Source organism: Cyrtonyx montezumae, unplaced genomic scaffold, assembly GCF_038088225.1.
Source record: "Cyrtonyx montezumae isolate F1298 unplaced genomic scaffold, pur_monq_1.0 scaffold_11, whole genome shotgun sequence".
NCBI lineage: Eukaryota > Metazoa > Chordata > Aves > Galliformes > Odontophoridae > Cyrtonyx > Cyrtonyx montezumae.
The window spans coordinates 12,646,237-12,667,099 of record NW_027071837.1 but is presented as its reverse complement, the minus strand read 5'-3'; the positions used below and the strand labels follow the sequence as shown (position 1 = coordinate 12,667,099).

At 41.9% G+C, this 20,863-nt stretch overlaps 1 protein-coding gene across 1 annotated transcript in view; it reads left to right on the top strand.

Annotated features, from left to right (window-relative positions):
* ALG13 (ALG13 UDP-N-acetylglucosaminyltransferase subunit) overlaps positions 1 to 17,339 on the top strand; it is a 28,299-nt gene extending 10,960 nt beyond the window's left edge. The window contains exons 13-28 of the mRNA XM_065729803.1: positions 559 to 634; positions 1,390 to 1,498; positions 2,719 to 2,783; positions 3,664 to 3,764; positions 4,514 to 4,641; positions 5,352 to 5,589; positions 5,750 to 5,863; positions 6,084 to 6,240; positions 7,334 to 7,469; positions 7,959 to 8,014; positions 8,600 to 8,662; positions 9,013 to 9,181; positions 10,279 to 10,404; positions 14,879 to 14,919; positions 15,436 to 15,616; positions 16,699 to 17,339. Of these exons, the coding sequence (XP_065585875.1) occupies positions 559 to 634; positions 1,390 to 1,498; positions 2,719 to 2,783; positions 3,664 to 3,764; positions 4,514 to 4,641; positions 5,352 to 5,589; positions 5,750 to 5,863; positions 6,084 to 6,240; positions 7,334 to 7,469; positions 7,959 to 8,014; positions 8,600 to 8,662; positions 9,013 to 9,181; positions 10,279 to 10,404; positions 14,879 to 14,919; positions 15,436 to 15,616; positions 16,699 to 16,973 (2,035 nt within the window). The 3' untranslated portion in view covers positions 16,974 to 17,339. The remainder of the gene's footprint in view (positions 1 to 558; positions 635 to 1,389; positions 1,499 to 2,718; positions 2,784 to 3,663; positions 3,765 to 4,513; positions 4,642 to 5,351; positions 5,590 to 5,749; positions 5,864 to 6,083; positions 6,241 to 7,333; positions 7,470 to 7,958; positions 8,015 to 8,599; positions 8,663 to 9,012; positions 9,182 to 10,278; positions 10,405 to 14,878; positions 14,920 to 15,435; positions 15,617 to 16,698) is intronic.
* The last annotated feature ends 3,524 nt before the right edge of the window (positions 17,340 to 20,863 follow it).

Here is a 20,863-nt window from a genome sequence, read left to right as displayed (position 1 = left end):
AGCCTTCTCAGCCTCCTTAGCTTTCTATTGGCAACAGTTTATTGAGAAAATTAACTATTTGTATTTTTTCCTTAATTGCAATGAACTCCGTATAGACAGTTAAATGGACGTCATTGCAGTTTGTTGGATCGCTTGAAGTGAGGGAAAGAAGCAAGCATACCTACTGAAAACCCTGATAGTCTTTGATCCAGTCACCACAAAGGCTTGAGGCATAGTGTGACTGTTAGCTTTCAGGTGATGCTGGTTTTATAGTGCCTGGAGCAGAGTGGTGTAATACTCAGCAGAGTAAGAGTTCAGTTGTATTAAGTGAGGCCATCTTCATCCTTTCCAAATGCAAATGGTAGCTATTGTCGGAGAATAGGTTTGGGAAGTGGCGAAGGTCATGTTCTTAGTGCTAGGAGAAGACCTGTCCTGTGCTCCCTCACATCCTTTGTTTCAAGGAAAATCTGCCACTTGATGGCACTATGGTACTTTTCAGGTTTTGTGAAGTTAGTTCACTGTAATCCTTTTTAGAAATTACGCATTGCATCTTTTGTAATCTTATTTTAAACTGTTTAGAGGTGATGACTGGGGAGGCAATGATACTGACAATCCAGTGGAAGATAAATTCAGACAAGTCACTGAAGAAGCAAAGGTTTGGCAACTTGCGGAAGAATTTCTTGTATGGTTGGGCATTTTCTATCTTCCGTTCTCCTTCTGTTGCAGAATGCTACTGGTGTTAGGGTAACCTTTCTACTTCTTAAAAATGACTTTTGGAAAGCAGTTTGCTTTTTTTCCTCGTTTCCTTCTGCCTGCCTGTCCTTTGATTTTTGCCAGTTTTTCTTAAATTGGATAAGATTTACTCCTTTTTGAGGAATGCTTGCTTTTTTTTTTTTTGTATAGCTGATGTTTTGGTTTGTTTTTTCTCCAGAAATTGAGCTGAATGGACACTTCCTGGTCTGCTGTTTGCTTGTCTGAGAAGTGGTTTACTTCAGTTTACTTTCATTTTGAGCATAGTGTAAATATCTTTGCTGGAACAGGTTTTAAAAAATCCTCCTTAGAGGCCTGTTTCCAGATGTAACAACTGAAATTCCCACCAACTTGGAAACCATGGCTTCATTGGTCTAACTAGTTTCTCTTCACTCAGAACTGGGGGAATGCTGTGTTACTGCTAAGCCTGTTTTCAGCCTTTCTGTAGTCTTGTCAGCTTAGCTTCTGAGTTGAACAATCTCTAATGCCTGAATGCTTGTTCATATTCTTGGGCTTTATTCTCCAGGCAAATACAGTAGAAGTGAAAGTTTGGGGAATTTGAGTGTCTTGAAATGGCCCACAGCTGCTGGGAGAGTAGAGATTAATGAGCACATTTAAAATGTTCAGCGTAATGATAGTCCATTTCAACTCTATTTCTAGACTCCAGAAAATTCCTCGAGGATGCCTTTCCCCTATAAAGTGCTGAAGGCTTTGGACCCAGAGATCTATCGAAATGTGGAATTTGATGTTTGGCTGGACAGCAGAAAAGGTATTTTAAAAATAAAAGAAACCCACAAACCCAAACACTATAACCTTATTTCTGTGCTGGGCTCAGTATTAAATGTATGGATCTGATGCTTTTGACACCTTCTTTCAGCACAGCTGAGGTGTGAAGGATACTGGTTAATCCAGTTGATATTTGTAGGTAATACATCCTCTTACCAGTAGCTAATTCTTGGCTCTACTTCAAAATGCCAAGTACTATTCTTGTTGCTGTGTAATGGTTGTAAGGTTGCTGAAAATCTGACACCTGATGCTCAATGACTATAATGGATAAAAAACCAAACAGGAACTAAGCAAAATACAGAGTAGAATTCCTCATTAGTATTCTGATGTGTTTGGAGTCATCCCAAATTTGAGCCTCCAGTTATTTATTTTTAACGGTATGCCTGGGGACTCCTAAAGCACTGTTCTAGATTCAGCGTTCTCGCATAATGAAGATCTCACATTTAGTGGTGAGATACACCACATGAAATGAGTTTTCTCCTGCTTCCAAGCTCTCCTGGGCTGGAGCATCCTGGAGAGATTACGTGGTCTTTGTGACTTGCAACTGTTGCTGTTTCATGGCAATACACCGCAGCTGGTGTGTAAACCAAGTTACCAAGAAAGATGAGTTCTGAAGTTTGATTAATATTTGTCTTGGAGTGCTTTGCATACTGAAGAACTACAGCATTTTTACAGTTGCATAAGCAATGATGATGGTCATTAAATTCTTGGAACAGAGTATAGCAACTAATTATGTGTTGAGTACTGATATGCAGAGAACCTGGGTGAGGAATGGAGGAAAAAAAAAATCATTGAAGTCTGAAAATGAGGGAGAACACAGGAGTATTGTTTCTTTCCTGGATAACATCTCCTTTTTGCCAAGTGTCTTGCCAGAGTACTGTTAACAAGTCCATCATATTTCAGATTGGTATTAAATGCAGAACTAACAGAGTACCATCATAAAGAACACAGGCTTTGCACTAAGTAGGTCTACTGCTTCATCAGCTAGGCATTATTAATCTTCTATGACTTAGGTAGTTATTGGTCTAAGAACAACTAGAGGTACTTCACCAGTACTGTGAAGAATGCTTACATATGCATAGGGAATATTAACTCAATTGGACTATGATTAGTAGTCGGGTGCTGTCATGAAGTCTTTATAGGGTACTTGAAAAAAGTACAGTATTTTATAGACTTTTTCCTTTTTATTTATTTTGTTTTTAGAGCTTCAAAAAACTGACTACATGGTGTTTGCAGGGAGACAGTACTACTTAGGAGACAAGTGTCAGGTTAGTACTCAAAGGAGATTCAGTTATGGTAAATTACTAAAACTGTTTCAAATGGAGTATGGTAAGCTATGAAATGATTTCATAGAATTTTCCAGGGCTTTTCTCATTTCCTTCCTTGTAGCTGTTAATCTGATTTTAGTTTTTATTAATTTCTTTCTAAAAATCTTTCTTTAAACATTGATCATGAAAGAAAAGCTACTTGGAAATTCATTGAGAACCAGTGATATAAATTCTGTGAGTGCTGAGGTTCTGGACTGGGAGCTCAAAATGCAAAGGATGTACATCTGAGGTAGCTGTCTCTTAGATTTTCACTGAGAGTCACCAGCAAGTCTGTCCAGTCTTCTACTTCTCAACGGTAACGTAGCAGGTTTCTTTTAAATAACTAAGAGGGAAGAGAGGATGAGGAGTGGCTGGGAGATGTTGAAATCAGAGTCAACTTTCCTTTTGTTCCTGTACTGTATGTAGTGAAGGTGTACTTCTTAAAATCTCTTTGAAGTGCTGCTGCTAACTCATTTAGTGACTTTTCTAGCTGACTGGAGCTTTCCTGCTTTATTTTCTGCACTGCTCAAGTTCTTACATAGTGGTCCTTCTTGTTATTTGACACAGAGTTTGAAAGTAAGTTAGAAGGCAGGAATTGATCTTCTTAAGCCTGTTTTACAGGAGTTTACATGTTACTTGCAAGGCTGTTTCTTTTCCTTCCTTTCTTAAAGCAGTACAGTGCTATCCTATCTTGCCTAATCTATTAGTATTTTATATTCCTGGGCCCAGCTCATAACATAAAATCATCTACAAGCAGCCTTTGCTATTAGTGGTTTGTAGACAGTATTTGGTCCCCTGATATTGTTTAGTTTTTTCAGAGCTTCCCTCGTTCTCTCTCCAGGTGCGTCTGGATCCTGGAGGTAAGTATTACAATGCTCATATCCAGGAAGTTGGGCAGGATGGCAACACCATGACTGTTTTCATTGAGGAGCTGGCAGAAAAGTAAGCAATCTGGTGACAGTTTCGTGTTTGAACTTTTTATAGTGGAGTCTGTGTAGTCACAGATGGTTAAGATAGGGTTGTTAAGATATTTTGAGAAGAGAAATAAGGCTTTAAAATAAAGTGTGGCTACCAGAGGGAGATTTACGTCCTTGTTGGTTGTCACTCTTCAACTATGATGTTGGGAAATTTTTCACTTGTTTATAATGACAAAAATAATTTGATGCTTTCTCTGAAGTCTTGTTCTTCTCAAGAATCTTTGCAAATTGGGCATAACTCATGGGGAGCAAATTACTCTGCTACCAGTGTCTCTGAAACTTCTATGTTGTAATCCCAAGAAATAATGGATGCTTATGATGAGTCTCATCACACACACCACCTTGCTGTTCAAAGCATTCACTCTTCTCCAAATCTGCAGTTAGGCTTATCTACATATTGCAGAAACTCTCCTGTTAAATGCTTTCAAATAGACTTCTGAAGGCATACCAATGTAGGGAAAGAGGGCTTGACCTGTGAAGTCTGTAGCATCAAGACTGAAGGCTACCTTTCCTAATTTACAAAATATACATATAACAGTAATATGTGTTTCACTTCAGAGAATGGTGATTTTTTTTATTCCCCTGAAGCTCTCTATACTTTAATATTTTCTCTTGTTCTGTATTCTTTTCGTAATGTTACTTCAGCATATGGTGCTGTGTTCCTGAACACAGCGTATTCTTGCAGTGCTGCTAACGTGAATGTTTTTCATGTAGGCATACCGTTCCTTTGGCAAGCTTAAAACCAGTGACACAAGTGGCACCTGTCCTTGCTTGGAACGTGGTTCCCAGCCGAAAAGGAGGAAGCTATCAGAAAGTAGCAGGTGGATACTTCTCAGGAATAGGTTTGTACACATTTTCCAGAGGTGTTCCTTCCCCTTGGGGGGAGGTAGGATAGGGAAAGACAGTTTTTTAGCAGTACCAGTCTCTGCATATTGGAAGTCATTTAATTTGGCCTATGATATCAACTGTAGCTGTGTCAAGGACTTGATGTAACATGATGCTTCAGACAGAAGGATGAATTTCCCTATGCAAAATAGCAAATTCATTGCAAATACGTAGTAAGGTAAATGTTGCTCGGAGTTTCAAGAAGAATTTTGACATTTGAGAACTACTTATGGAGATTAGATCTGTGAACCAAAAAGCATGTCTGATTTGGCCTTAGAGGAGGTGCATGGAAGGACTCGAGTTTTGCTACTGAAGTATCCAGGGATTGTATTTGTTTCATTTAGAGAATGGTTTTCTGATTGAATAAGTGCATCCTTCGTGGAGATGCTTTAACACTGCAAATAATGGTTTGATAATTTGAAACTGGGCAGGTGTTCATGTGCGTGAAATGCTTCTATTCTGCTCACAGTTCAGAGCACATGTTAGGCCCTTTGAAGTAGGGACATGAAGTTAGTGTATTTTGGATATTTCCTCCCTGCCGTGTTACTGATTCTGTTTGAAATAATCCAAATATTGACTCTTCTCAAATGAGATAAAGAAAACATAGCTCTGGAGTAAGCTGCTTAAAATACAAACCTATGTTTTCTATCCTCAACTGAAACTGCAGAAATGGATGTGAAAACACGGAAGAGATTGCTTAAGAAAGTTCGTGGAAAGGAAGTCTTTATGACAATGGCTTATAGTAGGGGTCAGCCAGTTCTCCCGCCCCGGCTGCAGCATGGTGTTCCCTCAGGGCGCTCTCCTCCCATTCACTGCTCACAGGGTGCTGGAAACGTGGCACCCTACGGACCCTATCATCCTCAGAATCCTCCCCAGCGGCATAACCGTGGATTTGGAATGCCAAGGTAGGAAGCCTTGAAAGCCTGTCTCAGGGTACCGCTTGTTCTGTGTTCTTGCTGTGGGTTAGTTAGGAGAGAGCTTGTGCTATTTAATAGATAAAACTACAGAAGAGTTCCATCTGAGAGGCACTTCCTGGTAATTGCACCTTTTACCCTTTAAACTTAGGGGATCTGCCCGATTTATAAACAGGCACAACATGGTTGGCCCTCAAATAGCATTCTACCCCAGTCCAGGAAAGAGATGCTATCAGAGCTATGACAGTTTCTCCTGCAGGTCACGGTAAGTGAATACAAACCTCTTTACAGAATGTTATACTAAAAGAGCTGAGGAGGGTGGTGGGAAAGGATTGTCGAGGGCTGAGTTGACTCTTAATGGCACAGTATTGAACACTGGGATTATTGTGCCTTTCTGAAGAAAAGAGTTGAAGTGGAGCAACAAAACTAAGGTGAAAATCCAAATAGTAGTGATTCTTAACCTCCTTGCTCATTCTGTTTCATAGTTCGTACAGCCGCAGCCGCCGCCAGATACAGTGTGTGAATAAGGAATGTCAGTATGGGTTTGTACCAGAGAATGGAGAAGAGCCTCGAGGATCAGAAGAAACAATAACTTTCTATGAAATTGAAGAAGGGGATGAAACTTCTTTTCCTGCCTTAGCAGTAAGTTATGAACAATGAGTGTGTTAAAGCTTCTCAGAGCTTTTTAAAAAAATTGTGTTGTAATAAATAATGTTTCTTGGAATGAGCTTTAGCAGTAAGTATGTTTTAGGGAAGGGAAGGCTGAAATTGGAGTAGATCCTGTAAATTCTGCTTAAAGCATCCATTTTTCTAAGCTTTCCCCTTTTTCTCTTGTCCCTCTTTCCCTCCAGCAGTATTTGTTTTATTTTCTATTTAGCATGTTTTAATAAAGGTAGGGCCATATTTTTTCTTCCCATGGCAGTTTGAAAATGAGATTTGGGGGAGCAAATGTTTCTTACTGCTGTCAATGTCTTTTTTGTTGTAAATATTGTGGGAGGTAGTACCTCAGTTGTTTTGCTACACTCTAATTTGTGGTTTGAGTTAAGTAGTTTCAGAAGTTGTAGAGTGATAGCCAGGATTATTCCTTGGAATTCACAGTTGAGATGTTTTGAGATAATGTTCCTGAAACCATTTCTTCTGCTACAGAAATGGAAGAAAATTCCAAATCTAGCTTCTTTTAAAACAGTCTTTATACCGTGCTACTTTCATCTACAATCTAATTCATTTTTAAACAGTGAAATCAATCTTCTTTCAATTTTTCTCTAAGCTTAGTGTAAGTTACACTTGGATTTAAATAAATGAGAGGGTGAATCTGGTCAGGGCTCTTTCAGCAGCCTTAGTTTATTCATCTGCCTGTATTAAATGTGTGATCTTTGCTCTTATATCCTTCAAGGCTGTCAAGGGGTGGGGACATTATTTTGTAGTACTCCTTTTCCTGCCCCGTTCCTTCTCCCATTAAATTAGTGTAGGTTTCTAGCTTGTTTTTTCCTTCCCATTGCTAAGCTGTATACGTGCAACATCCACTAAATAGTTTTCATGTTCATTCTGCTGCTTTGTTAGTGTCAGTACCAAAGTTCTACTGTATGCAGGGTGTAAAGAGATGGTGGAGGGACTGAATTCTGTTGAGCTTTGATTACAGAGGCTTGGTTTTCCAGTGTGTTTGTGTATGTGTATGTGTTCAACGTAGAAAGTCTTACACTATTTGTAAATGCATGCTTCTTATTTTGCTTTTTAGGGCCAGGGGAGCCCTACTGCAATTGTCCACAGTCCAGCAGGATTTTGGGTAGCTAGAAGAGGCCCGAACTCAGTTGCAGCCAACAAGCATACCCTGAATCCCTCAGAGGAAGATGTGGAAGAAGCAAGCGAAAATGGTGAGTTCTTAAAGAGTTAGTTATCTTTGTCTGATTAAAAAAACCTGTCAGTATTCCATTCAGGCTTGCTAGAATATCACTTTTAATAGCATGAGTCTGTAGCAAGGCAAGCTGCTGTGTGGTGTAGATTTGGCAATAGCAAGCTTGATATTGGTGGAATAACAAAATAGGGGAGGGAAGATCTTGGATCTTGCTGTTTTTCTGCACAAAACAAGATGATGATTTTGAAAGTAGTTCAGTTAGTTAATGCAGTGAAATATAATTTTAGTAACTTTGGCTTTAAGCTTCTTTTCTGGAGTCAGAGCTTTCTATTCTCTCCCTTCTAGGGAAATTTCATGAAGAATATCTGTATGCACCTCCAGGTAAATAAAGTGTTAGTCTTTACTGATATTACATTTGGTGAATGCACTCGTTGCTACATTTTTTAAAGTTTCTGAACAGTTAAGATGTGATGCTGCATTTTTTAATAACTTTGCTGGTGTCTTTCAGATCCCAACTGTGAAACTGCAACAGTATTTAGCTCAGCAGAACCTACAGCACACTTGGTAAGTGTCAGTCCCTGCCTGTTCAGATTTGTCATCCTTCAGGTGTGAGTAGCATTCTTCATGGAAACTGTCTTTGGAACCAGGATTAACAGAGTAGGTCGGAGACTGGGTTTGGCACAAAGGATTGATAGTTTCACTTCTGTATTCCTCTCTCCCATCTCCCTTTCTTATTAAATAGTGAGGGTTTCTGTCTGAGTCTGCAAGTACATCTAAACTGTACTTTCCATCTTTCCCCTCTACACAGTGTCTGTATGAGCACTGTTTACTTTTCTTCCAGACAGCACTTGCTTTTGTCATGCCACTCTCTTCAAGTCCCGTGCTAGTTAGTCTCTCAGTGTGTGTTTAGAAAGATCTCGCCTTTGATGGAACTGACATTAAATTTTCTTGTCTGAAAGCAGTCAGTGGCTACCTCTCTTTAAGTGCTCCATTCACCTGCTCACCTACCTATGCACATCAGGATGAGTTATGAAAGGACCTTAGTGCATGAGTAGTTCATAATTGGAAAAATTCTTAGAAATCTAGTGTGTGGTTTTGGTACTTCTCTGCTTCTAAAGTGGAACATTGTTTGCTTTGGAATCCTTTCAGGAAGAAGGGCCAGTGTCTGTGTCACCTCAGGATGGAGTGGCTTCCTACAGCTATCCCCAGAAGGTAGTGTGTAGTGTGTTATTGTGGCAGCCCTGTCAGGTGACTGCTGTGCTTGGTCTCTTCGGGATTTTTATTCTTCCTCTTTTACAAGGTTTTGTTGCAGAGAATTGAATCCTCCATAAATAAAACATAATGAAAGATGCATTTGCAGGTTCCTGCAATTTACTGCTATTTTTAGGTTGGTATTTTTCAAGCCAATTTTCAGAGAACTTGGATAACAAGCTGCCTTTACAGCTAGAACTTCCAAAATGCACTTTTGTCAAGTGAGAATTTCTTAAATCTGTGATGTTTTCGTAGCTCTTGTCAGAGCCAGTTGCAGAGGCAATGTACTGAATATTCTGACTCTTTTGCAGGTGATGGTGAACTCTGCAGTAATTGCAACCTCCACAAGTGTTAATACTGCTTCACCTACAGTCTTCTCCTCAAATTCGGCCTCCACACAAGCCAGCATCACAACAGCTGTTCCCCCACAAACAACAATTCAACCAGTTCTAGTCTCTCCTGCTTCTATGGGAAGGCCAGGTAGAGTGTGCGTGCTAAGGCTCTTGACTTTGGTGGTCTAAGCTTTCAGTTGTCTTCTTCCCTCCCACTTTCTTTCCACATATCCAAAACAAACATGGAAAGTGATTTGGCAGTGAGGGTACAGCTACTGTTGACTTTCATGTTTCCATGCTTTGAAGGGGATGCTCGCCTCTGAATTCACATGGGAATTGGAAGTTTCAGCTCTGGGGCTGTTTCCCTCACCCCACCTGTCCTTATCCTTCAATGCCAGATGTTTTCATTAGCATGTTCCTTCTAAAAGACAAGTTCATGGTTGCTTCTTCCTGTTTCATATAGTTAATTTCCAGTATGTTGGGAGACTGGTGCATATCTCAAGGTTTTACTAGTCCTTGCAGAAGAGTCACCAGCTCAAGCACTGAATCCAGCTCTTTTTTGTGAATTGTCTGTCTTTATTAAAAAACAAAAACAACCACAACAAACTTTCCCTTTCTACAAAGATTTTTTCATGTCTTCTGTAACTCTTTGTTTAGCATGAGAAAAAAACAAAACCACCTTCCATGTTTCTATTTTTTTTCCACTTGAGAGCTCAGTCAGCACAGTTCTCTGTGAGCTGAGTTCTCTGTGAGCTGTCTACTTGGTGGCACCTTTACCAGGAGCCTGCTGGTGCTCTAGAGATGTGGGCCACCTAGTAAATATTCAACAGAAGTTTGTCTACAGACTTCTGCCTGATAACACTTGAGCATTGCCTCGTTTCTGTGGGTTTGTTGTCATGCTTTTGATGGCTTAGAGTACTCCGTTCTGTGTTGTTCTAAGACAGATAATTATGTAAGAAAAGCCTGACCTACTTTTAGTATGAAGAACTGATTGAAAAAGAGACATTTGTTCTTAACTGAAATATGAAGCTTGAGAACAAACATCTAAAGCATCTGAAATTGGAACCTTCCTGTCTGTTTTAAAAATTTATTTTGGGCTTCTATTAAAGTGGGAGGGAAGCAATCACTGAAGAGAACTTAGTCACTGAGATGAAAGGAAGTCCTGGCCTAACTGTGTAACAGCATTTTCCGTGTTTGAATAAGGAGCCATTGTAAACTCGACTGACTTCTGTTTCCTTCTAATAGTACCAGTTTCTTCACTGCCATTCCCAATTTATTCAGCTCCTCTTCCTCCAGCTAGTGAGGTGGGAGAAGCTAGTGCCATTCCTCCACCTTACTCTTGTGATCCCAGTGGCAGTGATCTGCCAAGAGGTAATTAAGATGTTTTGTTCTTTCAGTTATTGCTGCATGCTTCTGACCTGTGTTCTCTGTGAAACTTAGCAGAATACCTGTAGTGATACCTGTAGTGACACGAAATGGCTCCCTGCAGCTCACAGGCAGATAAAGATATTTTGGATGCTTATGGTAAAAATTCCTAGTTCTGAATATTAAGTTCATATCAGATTCAAACACAATTTACTGCAGCTTTAGACAACATCCTAAAGATCAGATATCAGTGGAGAGAAGAGTGCTCAGTCTGTATCTTACCAGTGCTACAAGGAATAGTTATTTTTCTGATAACTTGATATATAAAAAAAAATTCAAAAGTTTTGATGTTGTACAGTTCAGTGGGTGTTGTGTGTTGCCCTCTATAACTCTTAGATGCCATTCTGTAGTGTCATAAATATGGGTTTGAAGGTTTCTGTTCTGTGAATGCACAGCCTCTCTGTATATTGTCATCAGTCACGTCAGCATCTTTTAAGGTAGATTTTTGCTACCAAGCAACAACCACGAAAGGGCCAGCAGCAACAGTAGCTACTGACAAGCACAGAATTGGCTTTCAGCTTTGTCAGCTGAACTTGAGCTTCATTTCTGAAGTGGTGGTCTTTAATCAGCTGGCACATTCAGCTTAATACCTGTGTGCCATGCAAAGCTGCATCAGACAGCAAAGCAATGCAGTAGCAATGCTTGGTTTGGGAGTTAAGATATCCCCTTGTTCTGTCATGTTTGTGTCTCTCAAGACACAAAACAGGGCCTGGAGTTTGCAGAACTGTTTAATAACCCAAAGATCAAGAGATCAAGCCATCTGCTGTCCTTGACTGTAAGTGAAGTGCCTCAGCTATAGGGATGACAGTGCAGAGCTGCTTGTTATTATGCTGTGTATCTTGCTTTGCTTTAGGTAGGAGTGCTCTGAGGTGCTGCTATCGCATCACTGCACGTGTCTCAAAAGGCAGATAAAACTATTGTGATGCAGTGTCTCAGCTGATAAACAATTTCATGGCTGTGTGTGTAGTTTTGGACAGCTGTAGAAAATCCTTTCTTCCCTGTGCAGATCCCTGTGCTCAGCCTTCTGATGGTGCATTGGCTGAAACTGCTCTAAGGATTAAAATTTAGAAGAACTGTAAAAGCAAATTTAGTTACTTGTTTTAGTAGGAGTTCATTTTGTTGTGATGTCGTGCTCAGGCTGGAGCACAGATGCTGTGGCTAAGTGTTGGTGTTCAGTCATGGCTTACATGTGTTGCAGTTGCAGCAAGTACAGCAGCTTCAGCTGTTGCTGCCTCCTTTGGCAGGTAGCACAAAGGGAGGCTGCTTTTGGAAGTACTGAGGCCGAGCTGAACATGAGCTGCAGCCTGCACTTGAGAGAGCAGCAGTGTGAAACTGTCTGCTTATGTTGGTTGTTCTTGCACTGGGTCTGTCTGCACAGTGGCCGAAATACATGTGCTTTTTATGTATTCCTCCCATAGACTGGGCACGTTGAATGTCTGTGTGGCATTTGGATTCTCTGTATCCATCTAGAGACACAGAGAGGCTGTGAGTTGTATCAAAGGCTTACCTTTAGCTGAAGTACCTGAATCTACCACTTTCCCTGCTGCTGATATGGAGAAGTAGCCTTTCATTCACGGTTGAATGAGGAAAAGAACTGTCTGCATAACAGTAGGGTCTGTAAGATCCAAGCGTTCCTTTTTCCACCATTTTGAACGCTACAGTTTCACTCTAGCTGTCTGACTTGAATTTTTTTTTTCACTGCTGCTACCCTGGAAAAACAAAACAACATTGTGCTCTTGTAACTGGCTGCATTTCAGATGTATGGCAGTTCTGAGCTTTACTGCTTCAGAATAGAGAGCTTCTGACTCTTACTCTGAAATTTGTTTGAAGATGGAGCATCAAATACTTCAGTAATGCAAACTGTTTTCATGCTCGATTCAACTTACTGCCATTTGGAGTAGCTTCATTGTCCCTGTGTGGAAGTTGCATGAAAGTATGAATCCTAAAGGGTCGATTTTAGATAATGCAAAGAGCTCATGGTGATACCTACAGTTCAGGTAGCTGCATCTGGTGCATTGCAAAGCAGCTTTGGGCCAGAATGTTAAGGATTCTTTCAGTTGCATTTACCATGTATGTGTTTATTTTGCCAGCAGTTGATCTGGGAAAAAAGCAGGATGCAAAAACTTTATGGCATGACTGCTCAGAGGTCTTCTCTTAGAGGTATTGCTTATGTGTTTTGTAATAACTCCTTTGCAGGTATTATCAATTGCTGTGTTTTTTTTTTTTAATCTGGAATATTTGACTTTCTACTTCTCTGCTGCAGTAGTATCACTGTAGATTATTCTGTACACACACTGGAGTTAATTGTTGTCTGCTTCAGTGAAATGCCCTTTACTGACGCTTTCAGCACTTGGGACAATTGGGTGTTAAGTGTACTGACAAGAATCTGGAGTGGATGTGGATTAATAAGCTCTCCAGACCCTTGCCTGCAGCTCTTCAGCTCACTCATAATATTGGCCATGTCCTTCTGGGGATACGCTTCAGTTTCTTTTTTTTTTTTCAAGATTTTATGGTTAGTAGCTAATAAGCAACTACGTGTAGTGCTTTTCCTTTTCTACAAGGAATGTCGCTGCTCAGTCTCTACGTTGAGAAATCCAGCAGTTTTGGGATAGGGCATGGTAAAGTGCTTGCATGTATTTGACCTAGAGTGTTCTGTGCAGTTTGCTTAGAAAAAAAATAAAATAAAATACCTGCTCAACTGCAGTTTGGCCTGGCATGGCTTCCAGTCAGACTTGCTTAGCAGGCTGAAGTCACAACTGGTGAGGAGGACGGTGCCTTAGTATTAATTGATACATCTGTGTTCCAGTTCTCAGAGTTGCTTGATTCTTTGTAGTGACTTGTGAAAGGTCTTCTGTTAAGGCAGTGGCTTTAGGTGTCTTACTCTCATCTGCTCCCTTGTGTTTGAAGCAGCTGTGAAGGCTGCTCGCTGTTGCAGTGTGCTGGAGCCTGCTTCTTTCCTGTGGCAGCATTCAGGATTGTTCCCAGCTACTCATCAGAGCAGTGAACTTTGTCCTCATGCACCATAAGATTAAATTTCATCGGTATTTAACGTGATCTTCATCTTTTCATGCCAAGGTGGTTAACTTCTGGCTTAGCTGTTATTTCACAAGGTAGCTTTGTTATACTGAAGACTGACCTGATTTCTAGACATCTGAAAGAGGAATATAAACAAAAACTGTCCCCTACTGTACTGACTTCTGTTCCAGCACTCTGCAGACCTCAGTATTTCATGTATCAGTTTGTCACTTCATCCTCCCAGCCCCTCCTTTGTACTGCTATTGCTGCTATGAAGCAGCTGTTTCATTCAGTTCTTAGGCTTGCTTTGCATATATTTGCATAATCAATTGCATACCAAAATCAGATTTTAAGAAATCCTTGCTGCAAGGTAGATGCAGCTTCAGCTAGCTGCTGGGAAGCTGATGTTGACGTGAGCCTTACGGATATTTTTAACGTTTAACTGGCCAGTGTCAGAGCCAAATCACCAGTGCTTTCAGGAGTGAGCTGTTAGCTGTTTTTGGGCAATGCACACAGATCTTCCTTGCTTTTGAGTGGATTGTGCCCTGGTCCAATATGCTGAACAGTGAAAGAGTTGAGAATTGGCAAAAGAGGAGTCAGTCCTCATTCATTTCAGAATAGGGATTTGCATTTCCAGTTCTATTCCTGTCTGCAGCAGACAGCGATACCCAGTACTGTAGAAGAGCAGGCCTATGAAAGCATGCGTGTGCAGTCACTGGATGGTAAGCAGGAAAGCTGTGTGGAGCCAAGGCTCTGGTTGAGAGAAGAACAGAGATGGTAAGAAGACAGCAATGCTTCCAGAGTTCCCACATAACCCAGAGTTGAAGTCCTTAATGGCTTGCTTATCTCAAGTTGTTTCCCCACTTCGCTGCTTTGATTTTCAGGTCCTCTCAGTACTTACTGATACACACTCACTTGCTAAGCTGTTGCTGTGGAATAGGTGACTGTCCTTCCTGAGCCTTTAAAACAAACTCATTTCTCAGTCTTAAAGACTTCTTATGCACAGGTTAGGAACTGCATGGTGTGTTTAAAACATGTTCTCTTCTTTGCTTTCACTGACAAACCTGGAAGGTTTTAAACAGCTTCACTCTTCTGGGACTGTTAGGCTTGGAAAACCATGTTATGCTTGGCAACTCTTAAAGTTCCTCTAAGCTGCTGGGATTGCTGGGAGCAAGTTATCCAGTATATTATACAAATATCTAACTGGATTAGCTTAAGGATGCAGTATTTATAACAACCAGTTAAAGTCAGGATATGTTCTTTACCCTCAAAACATTAAAGAAAAAAATACTTCAATAAGGAACTATTTTAGCATTGACTCAAAGTGTTCTTGATGTATGTAGAATTCTTTTTGCTCATCAGTTTATGCTCATCTACTCTTTAATGTCATATCCTTTAATTTCAGATACAAAGGTCTTGCAGTATTATTTTAATCTGGGATTGCAAGTAAGTGCTTTTAAAGTGAGTACAGTAAATTGCCTGTGAAACTGCTGCTTTTCTTGACAGATGTACTGATGTATTTAAGACTTCCAAGTGTGCTAAATGTGCATCCTGTGTAGCTGATGATTATTACATATAGGCTTGCTCAGAGGAGACTCAGGAGACTGAACATAGCTCAGGAAGTGATGTTCTAACTCAAATTGTAACACACATTAGTGTGTCGGGTTGTTTACTCTGATTTTTGTGGAGGATGATGAATAAATATTCTTTCAGTGAAGGTAAAGGGGAAACTTGAATTACTAGGAAAATTTCTCTGCTTAGATGAGATACCAAAGGCTCTTCAGAGATGTACAGTTTGAATCCTCTAGGACACACATGGCTCAGACTGCTTAGCAGCATTTCTGTGTTCTCAGAACCACGTGAGCACCATCTGCAGCAGCTGTCTGTGCTAGTAATTTGGAGGAGGGATGGAGACTGTGTGATTGGATGCCTGACATTGGTTTTGTTTTTTCCTCCCCAAAGTACTATCACCAGAGTTACTGGCATTCCATGGTGTACGTACAGCCAGTGCCACCAGTGTCATCTGTGGAGGCTTATCCAGCATATGCTGAGCCAGTTCACGTCCTGGATCAGTCAGTGCCTCAACTCTACGATGCTGGGCGAGCTGAGGTCCATCAGGTTCCCCTGGATGTGCCTGCAAATGGTTAGTATTTGACTATAAGGCCACATACGGGAATTATGGCAAGTGAGGCGATGGCCTTCAGAGCACGGCTGCTCCATGGGAGTTGCTTTCCTGCATCTCTATAGTATAGGAGGTGTGAAGTTGGGAAGACATAGTGCAGCCATTATAATGGGTTATCTTAAGTTCCTTAAAGTTATGCTGGAGTCACTCTTGTAGCCACTAATGCCAAAAGCTTTTTAAAACCATGAAAAGTTAGTAGTTCTATCTAGGCACTCAGAGCACTAATTTCAGCTTGGGAGAACTTACTCGGAAGTTATGTTGAAGGTTATCTCCTTCCTCACTCATAAGCTAATAATAATGATATTAAAATAATGTTTTTAAAGTAAACGAGACAAGTGAGTTTTGGCAAGCCCTGAGCATTGCTGCTGTCACAAGTATTTTTAAAGGAAGATACCACAAACCTTAGCTTCAGGCTGTGTGCTGAGCAGGTCCCCTCTGAATAATCCTTACTGCTTCTGCTGTGCGGAAAGCTACAGCAAAGCTTAGCATCATGTGGCTGTGTGACCAGCTTGTAGATGGGCTTGGCAGTAAGTGAGAGGATTGTATTAAAGGAAGAAAAAGATGTCAAAGGTCAGGTGCCTGGCTCGTGAAAACCTGTGGCAGTGATGAGCGCTGGGAGGAGCGCGTTGCAGCAGCGCTGTCACTTAGCTGTGTGCAGGCTTAGTGCTGCTAATGCTGCAGCCTGTTCATTGGGTGTAGTTCTGTTGAGTACTTATGAACTTATGAGTAGATTAGCACCCTCTGGTCAAAGATTGAATAGGCAAGGAGCATATTAGCCCTGAGTCCCTCATGAAAAGATTTTCTGCTGCAGAATACTGTTGTGTAATTCTTGAATGGGCTCTGGTGAGGAGATGGGTAAGCTGTCCTCGAGTCTAACTTACGACCCAAGACCCTGCCATTAGGAAAAATACATATGGGCCTGAAATTATTGTCACCTGAAGGTACTTTTGGTTTTGGACACCTAATAGTGCCACATTCACACTGATGGAATTCATAAATATAGTGGAAGATGGCAGTAAATAGGTATATTTTTTCTTTTTAAGGTAACTTTCAAAGCGCAGAACCTCCAGGCCTGTCTCACGGCACGGTGTACTACCCGGTGGTGTCAGACCCCTTCAGCCAGCCGTCTGCCCCGGGGTTTGACTCTTGCATCTCTCTAGTACCTGCCTATCACTATATTGGTTCCTGGCATTCAGTGAATCCGCCATATGGAAATTCTCCACGCCTTCCTAATGCTGTAAGTTCTGGACAGCTGCACCAGGTCAGCTACGTTGCCTCACCTAGCCCTGCAGCACATTATGTGCCTCAAGGAATGTAAGTCTGGGAGGGTGTAAGCTCACTTCTTGCACTTAGTTTCTCTCGTGTCTTTTTTCATCAACTTGCATTGCTTTGTAAGTCTTTGTCTGTCTCAGTGGGCTGGGGTGATTGATTACATCGTGTTCGATTCCACGTTTCTTTCCAGGTTTGTGCTAATGATAGCTTGATAGGGTGCAGTTTTGGTAGTTCATATAAGGCAGCACAGGAGAGGAATATACATAAACAGTAGTGCAGGGGAACACAAAGCATGTATTAAACTACATAAAAAAATGTGTAAAAACATACTGTCACAGTGGGAAAACTGCATTACATACCCCTGAGTGGTTACACTGAAACATGTGGTTCTTGTTCAAGCACAGCTGCCATACAACCACAGCAAAAAATAGGGTGCAGAGTTGTTAGAGGACAAAATTGTTTGAAACAAGTTGGTGTTCTCAGATTTCACAAAACAGAACTTTTTTTTCCATTAGTGATCACATATTTGTAATATGTGATTTCACTCTGTGTAGGCTTTGTCTCTTGAACGTGTAAGATACTGCCTGACCTGTTCTGCTGTGTATCAGTGTGTATTTGTAAGATGTTTTGTGAAAGCTGTTGCACGAGTGGTGGTAGTTCTGGTGTTCAATTTGCACTGAGAGCACAAAATAAAAGCATCTAACCCATGGGAATGTGTGACTGTTCATTACTGACATGGTGTGTTGGTGACATTAAGTCACCCAGCAGACAGTGCTGAAGAAATACTGTCTTGAGTGAGGTAAGGTTGCTCCTTGTTGCCTCCAGTGGGAAAGCATGGGCTTCTTTCAGCATGAGGCTGCAGTGGCAAGCTCTGGCTGTTTCTGTCCTCCACAGACCCTCGAGCTGCGTGTGCAGAATTGTTGAGTGGTGGCTGCCAGCTGGACCCTGCCCACAGCCAAGGACAGGGTGGAGGCATACCCCTGTCATAGGGTTCCTACCACCAGGCATACAAGCACAGGTTGGGAGAGCTTGGTACCAGCATCCCAGAACTCCAGAGAAGTCATCTGTTTACCAAGGCTTGATTTTCACATGAATTCAGCATTCAGGTCTTGGAGCTGCCTTCTGAAATTCACGGCTGCCAGATTTTGTAGGGAACTTGAGTTGTCATAATTGAAACACAGCCTGCGTGGGGCACAGATAAGGAAGGTGCTGTCAGTAGCTCAGAAAGTGGCGCAGTTGTTATCTGGAGAAGTTGAAAGCAATAGTGTGTGCCCCTACTACTGTTCTGTGAATTTATACAGCTGAGTGGGGATGAAAAGAGGAGTGACTGTGCTAAACAGAGAGAGGGAGTGCATTTCCATCAGTATACCTGTTAAGTAAACATGGGATGGGACCAAAACCAACAGGAGAAGTCACTCTTTATGATTTTAGTTGATCCTATTAAGAGTCAGAAGGCTTTTTTTCCCTTCCTTGAATGAAAGTGGTTATTCTCTTGTGTAGGGGATTGTATGCTTGGCTTCTAGTTTATTTCTTCAGATCTCTAATTGCTGCTGTACGTTAAACCACCAAGTTAAATGTAATTCATGGAGATGGAGGAGTCAGAGGAGAAATCAAAGCATGATGGAAATGGTCCCTTATTAGCAGGTATTATTTAGAGCTGCTGTGCTGTTTGAAAAGGATTCACTAAGGACTTGGAGGCCATCAGGGCTCTGGCCTCAGTACCTCTGTCTTCTTGGAAGAGTGCTCTTAACTTGCACAGGCCTTTCACAGAGCAGGGAGCAATGCCACAGGTTTTCTTTTACTTTCTCAAAAAAATAATTTGCTAGGTAACCTCTAAAGGGAATCTGCAAACCATGTGAGTAACTTTATGCACCTGAAGATGGAGCAGGTTTTAGAAGTGCTGTCTCCATCATGGAGTCATCAAATGTTTCCACTCCAGTCTTGAGTGCCATCATCTGTCATATCAGTTGCTGTGGCACTCGATTGAATCTCTCTTATTCAGAGCTTCAGCTCTGAATAATGCCTTTCCTTACACTGTCAGTGAGACAGCCTTCCTTTTTTCTTTCCATATGCACGTGGTTATCGTAGCTGGGAGGTGACGTTTTATCTTTTGCTATTTATTTGTCTCCAGGAGTCGACTTATTTTTCCCTCTGTTAGAAATACAGACCAGCAACTGTGGCAGGGAGTCAAGTTCTTCTCTCATTTATCCTCCTAGTAGCTGTTTTTGTGTTAGCTGTGGTATTAGCCCTAATAATCACTCCAATTGGTGTATATTTGAAAAGGAAAATGACTGCAATCTTTACACTTGTAATCTGGGTCTAGTGAACTTGCTCATGGATCCGATACACGCTGAGGCACCTCAGTTGTGATGTTTTTATCAGGGCTGCTGAGGCTCAGAAGCATTTCTTTAAACTAGCACGCAGGGGCTATGTGAGCACTTAGTGTGCTGGAGCAGGTTCATCCCCACCCTCTGTAGGTTAGAAAATGGTGCTGTAGTACTACAGCATAAAGCTCAGAATGGTATAGGAACTGAAGTGAATGGTGTTACCTTCAAGTTCTGCTTTCCAGCACTGTGTTGTGCTACAGCTGGCTTTTCATCACTGTTGAAGACCCCTCCCTGAAGCACAGCTGGCCACCTTCGTACTTCATCTGTTCTCTGATGTAGAGGTGGCTGGGTGCAGCTGCAGTGCCCTTACTCTGGTGCTGCTGGTTTTGTTGTTCAGTGCTCCAGTGGCCAACTGCTACAAACCAGCTCCCTGCTCAGAGACTACAAGGCAATCTGCAATAAAAATACACTGAATTTTTGGGGGAGGGAGGGTCTAAGAGTTCCTGTTGTTGGAGTGGTGGTGCTGAAGCCGTGGCTTCACTGGGGGGTACACAGAGGCGTGGACAGTAAGTTGGAGGCTCAGGGTGGTTCTTTGCTGCGATGGGGCCTGGTGTCAGCCTGCTGATGGTCCGGACTCCTCATCCTTGGCTCAGTGCGTGTCAGAAGCAGACCAGCACTGTTTCATGCTTGGCTGAATTGGGCACGAGTGGGGCAGTATGGTTTGCAGCCACATGCATAATTTAGCACTTATTTGAGTGGAAGTAGAAAATCTTTGAGTATTCATTTCTGATTGGGACAATAATTTCCTTCAGATCTTTTTTTTTTTTCCCTCTTTTGGTTTCTTGATGCATGTTGCACAACAATGAATTCTTCAAGTAATTTGATCCTGAAATGTGTTGGTGTCTCATGTGTTTTTATTTTTGGTGGCTGGATTTTCAGCTTCCCAAAGGGAGAAGGCTCGTGCTGCCAAGCCTGTGCCAGTCACGCTTGCTGCCTCCTTTTCCACACCACCTTTCTCTGCATGAAAGGCAGCAGCTCAGAGTGAACTGTCACCTGAAGGCTGTGGGAAGGAGCCCTGAGCTGGCTGTGCCACAGAGCGCTCCCAGCAGTGCAGGATGAAGTTGGCAGTGCTGTGCTGTAGTTTCCAGGTGTGGGCTTTGTGTTTAAGTATTCCATCCTCCTCTAACTGGCTACAAACCTTGCTGTCCTTCGAAGGAGCAGGCTCTGCTCCAGCTGTTGGCCTGCAGATCCCCCCGCACCAGAGCACACCCTGTTCCTGAGCACCGTGCAGTGCTGCAGCCTGTGCTGGCCGTGGGGTGCTGGGCCATCCTGCTCCCTGCAGGCAGTGAGCTGCTCCTCTGCTCGTTAGCATTCTGTACGGCGCTGCTGTGTGCAGGAGGCACGTGTCTCTGGGGTCTCTTGAATTGTAAAATCCATCTGTTATTGAAGGTAATTATTACAAATGCTGTAGAGACTAATCTTGCTGATTCCGCCTGCCGGCAGCATTGTCCTGCAGGGCTGTGCTGGCTGCCACTCCTGTGCTGTTTTCCCCGTGGCTGTGCAAGAACATTAAACTGACTCCTATGGCTGTTGCTTTTCCAGCTCAGTT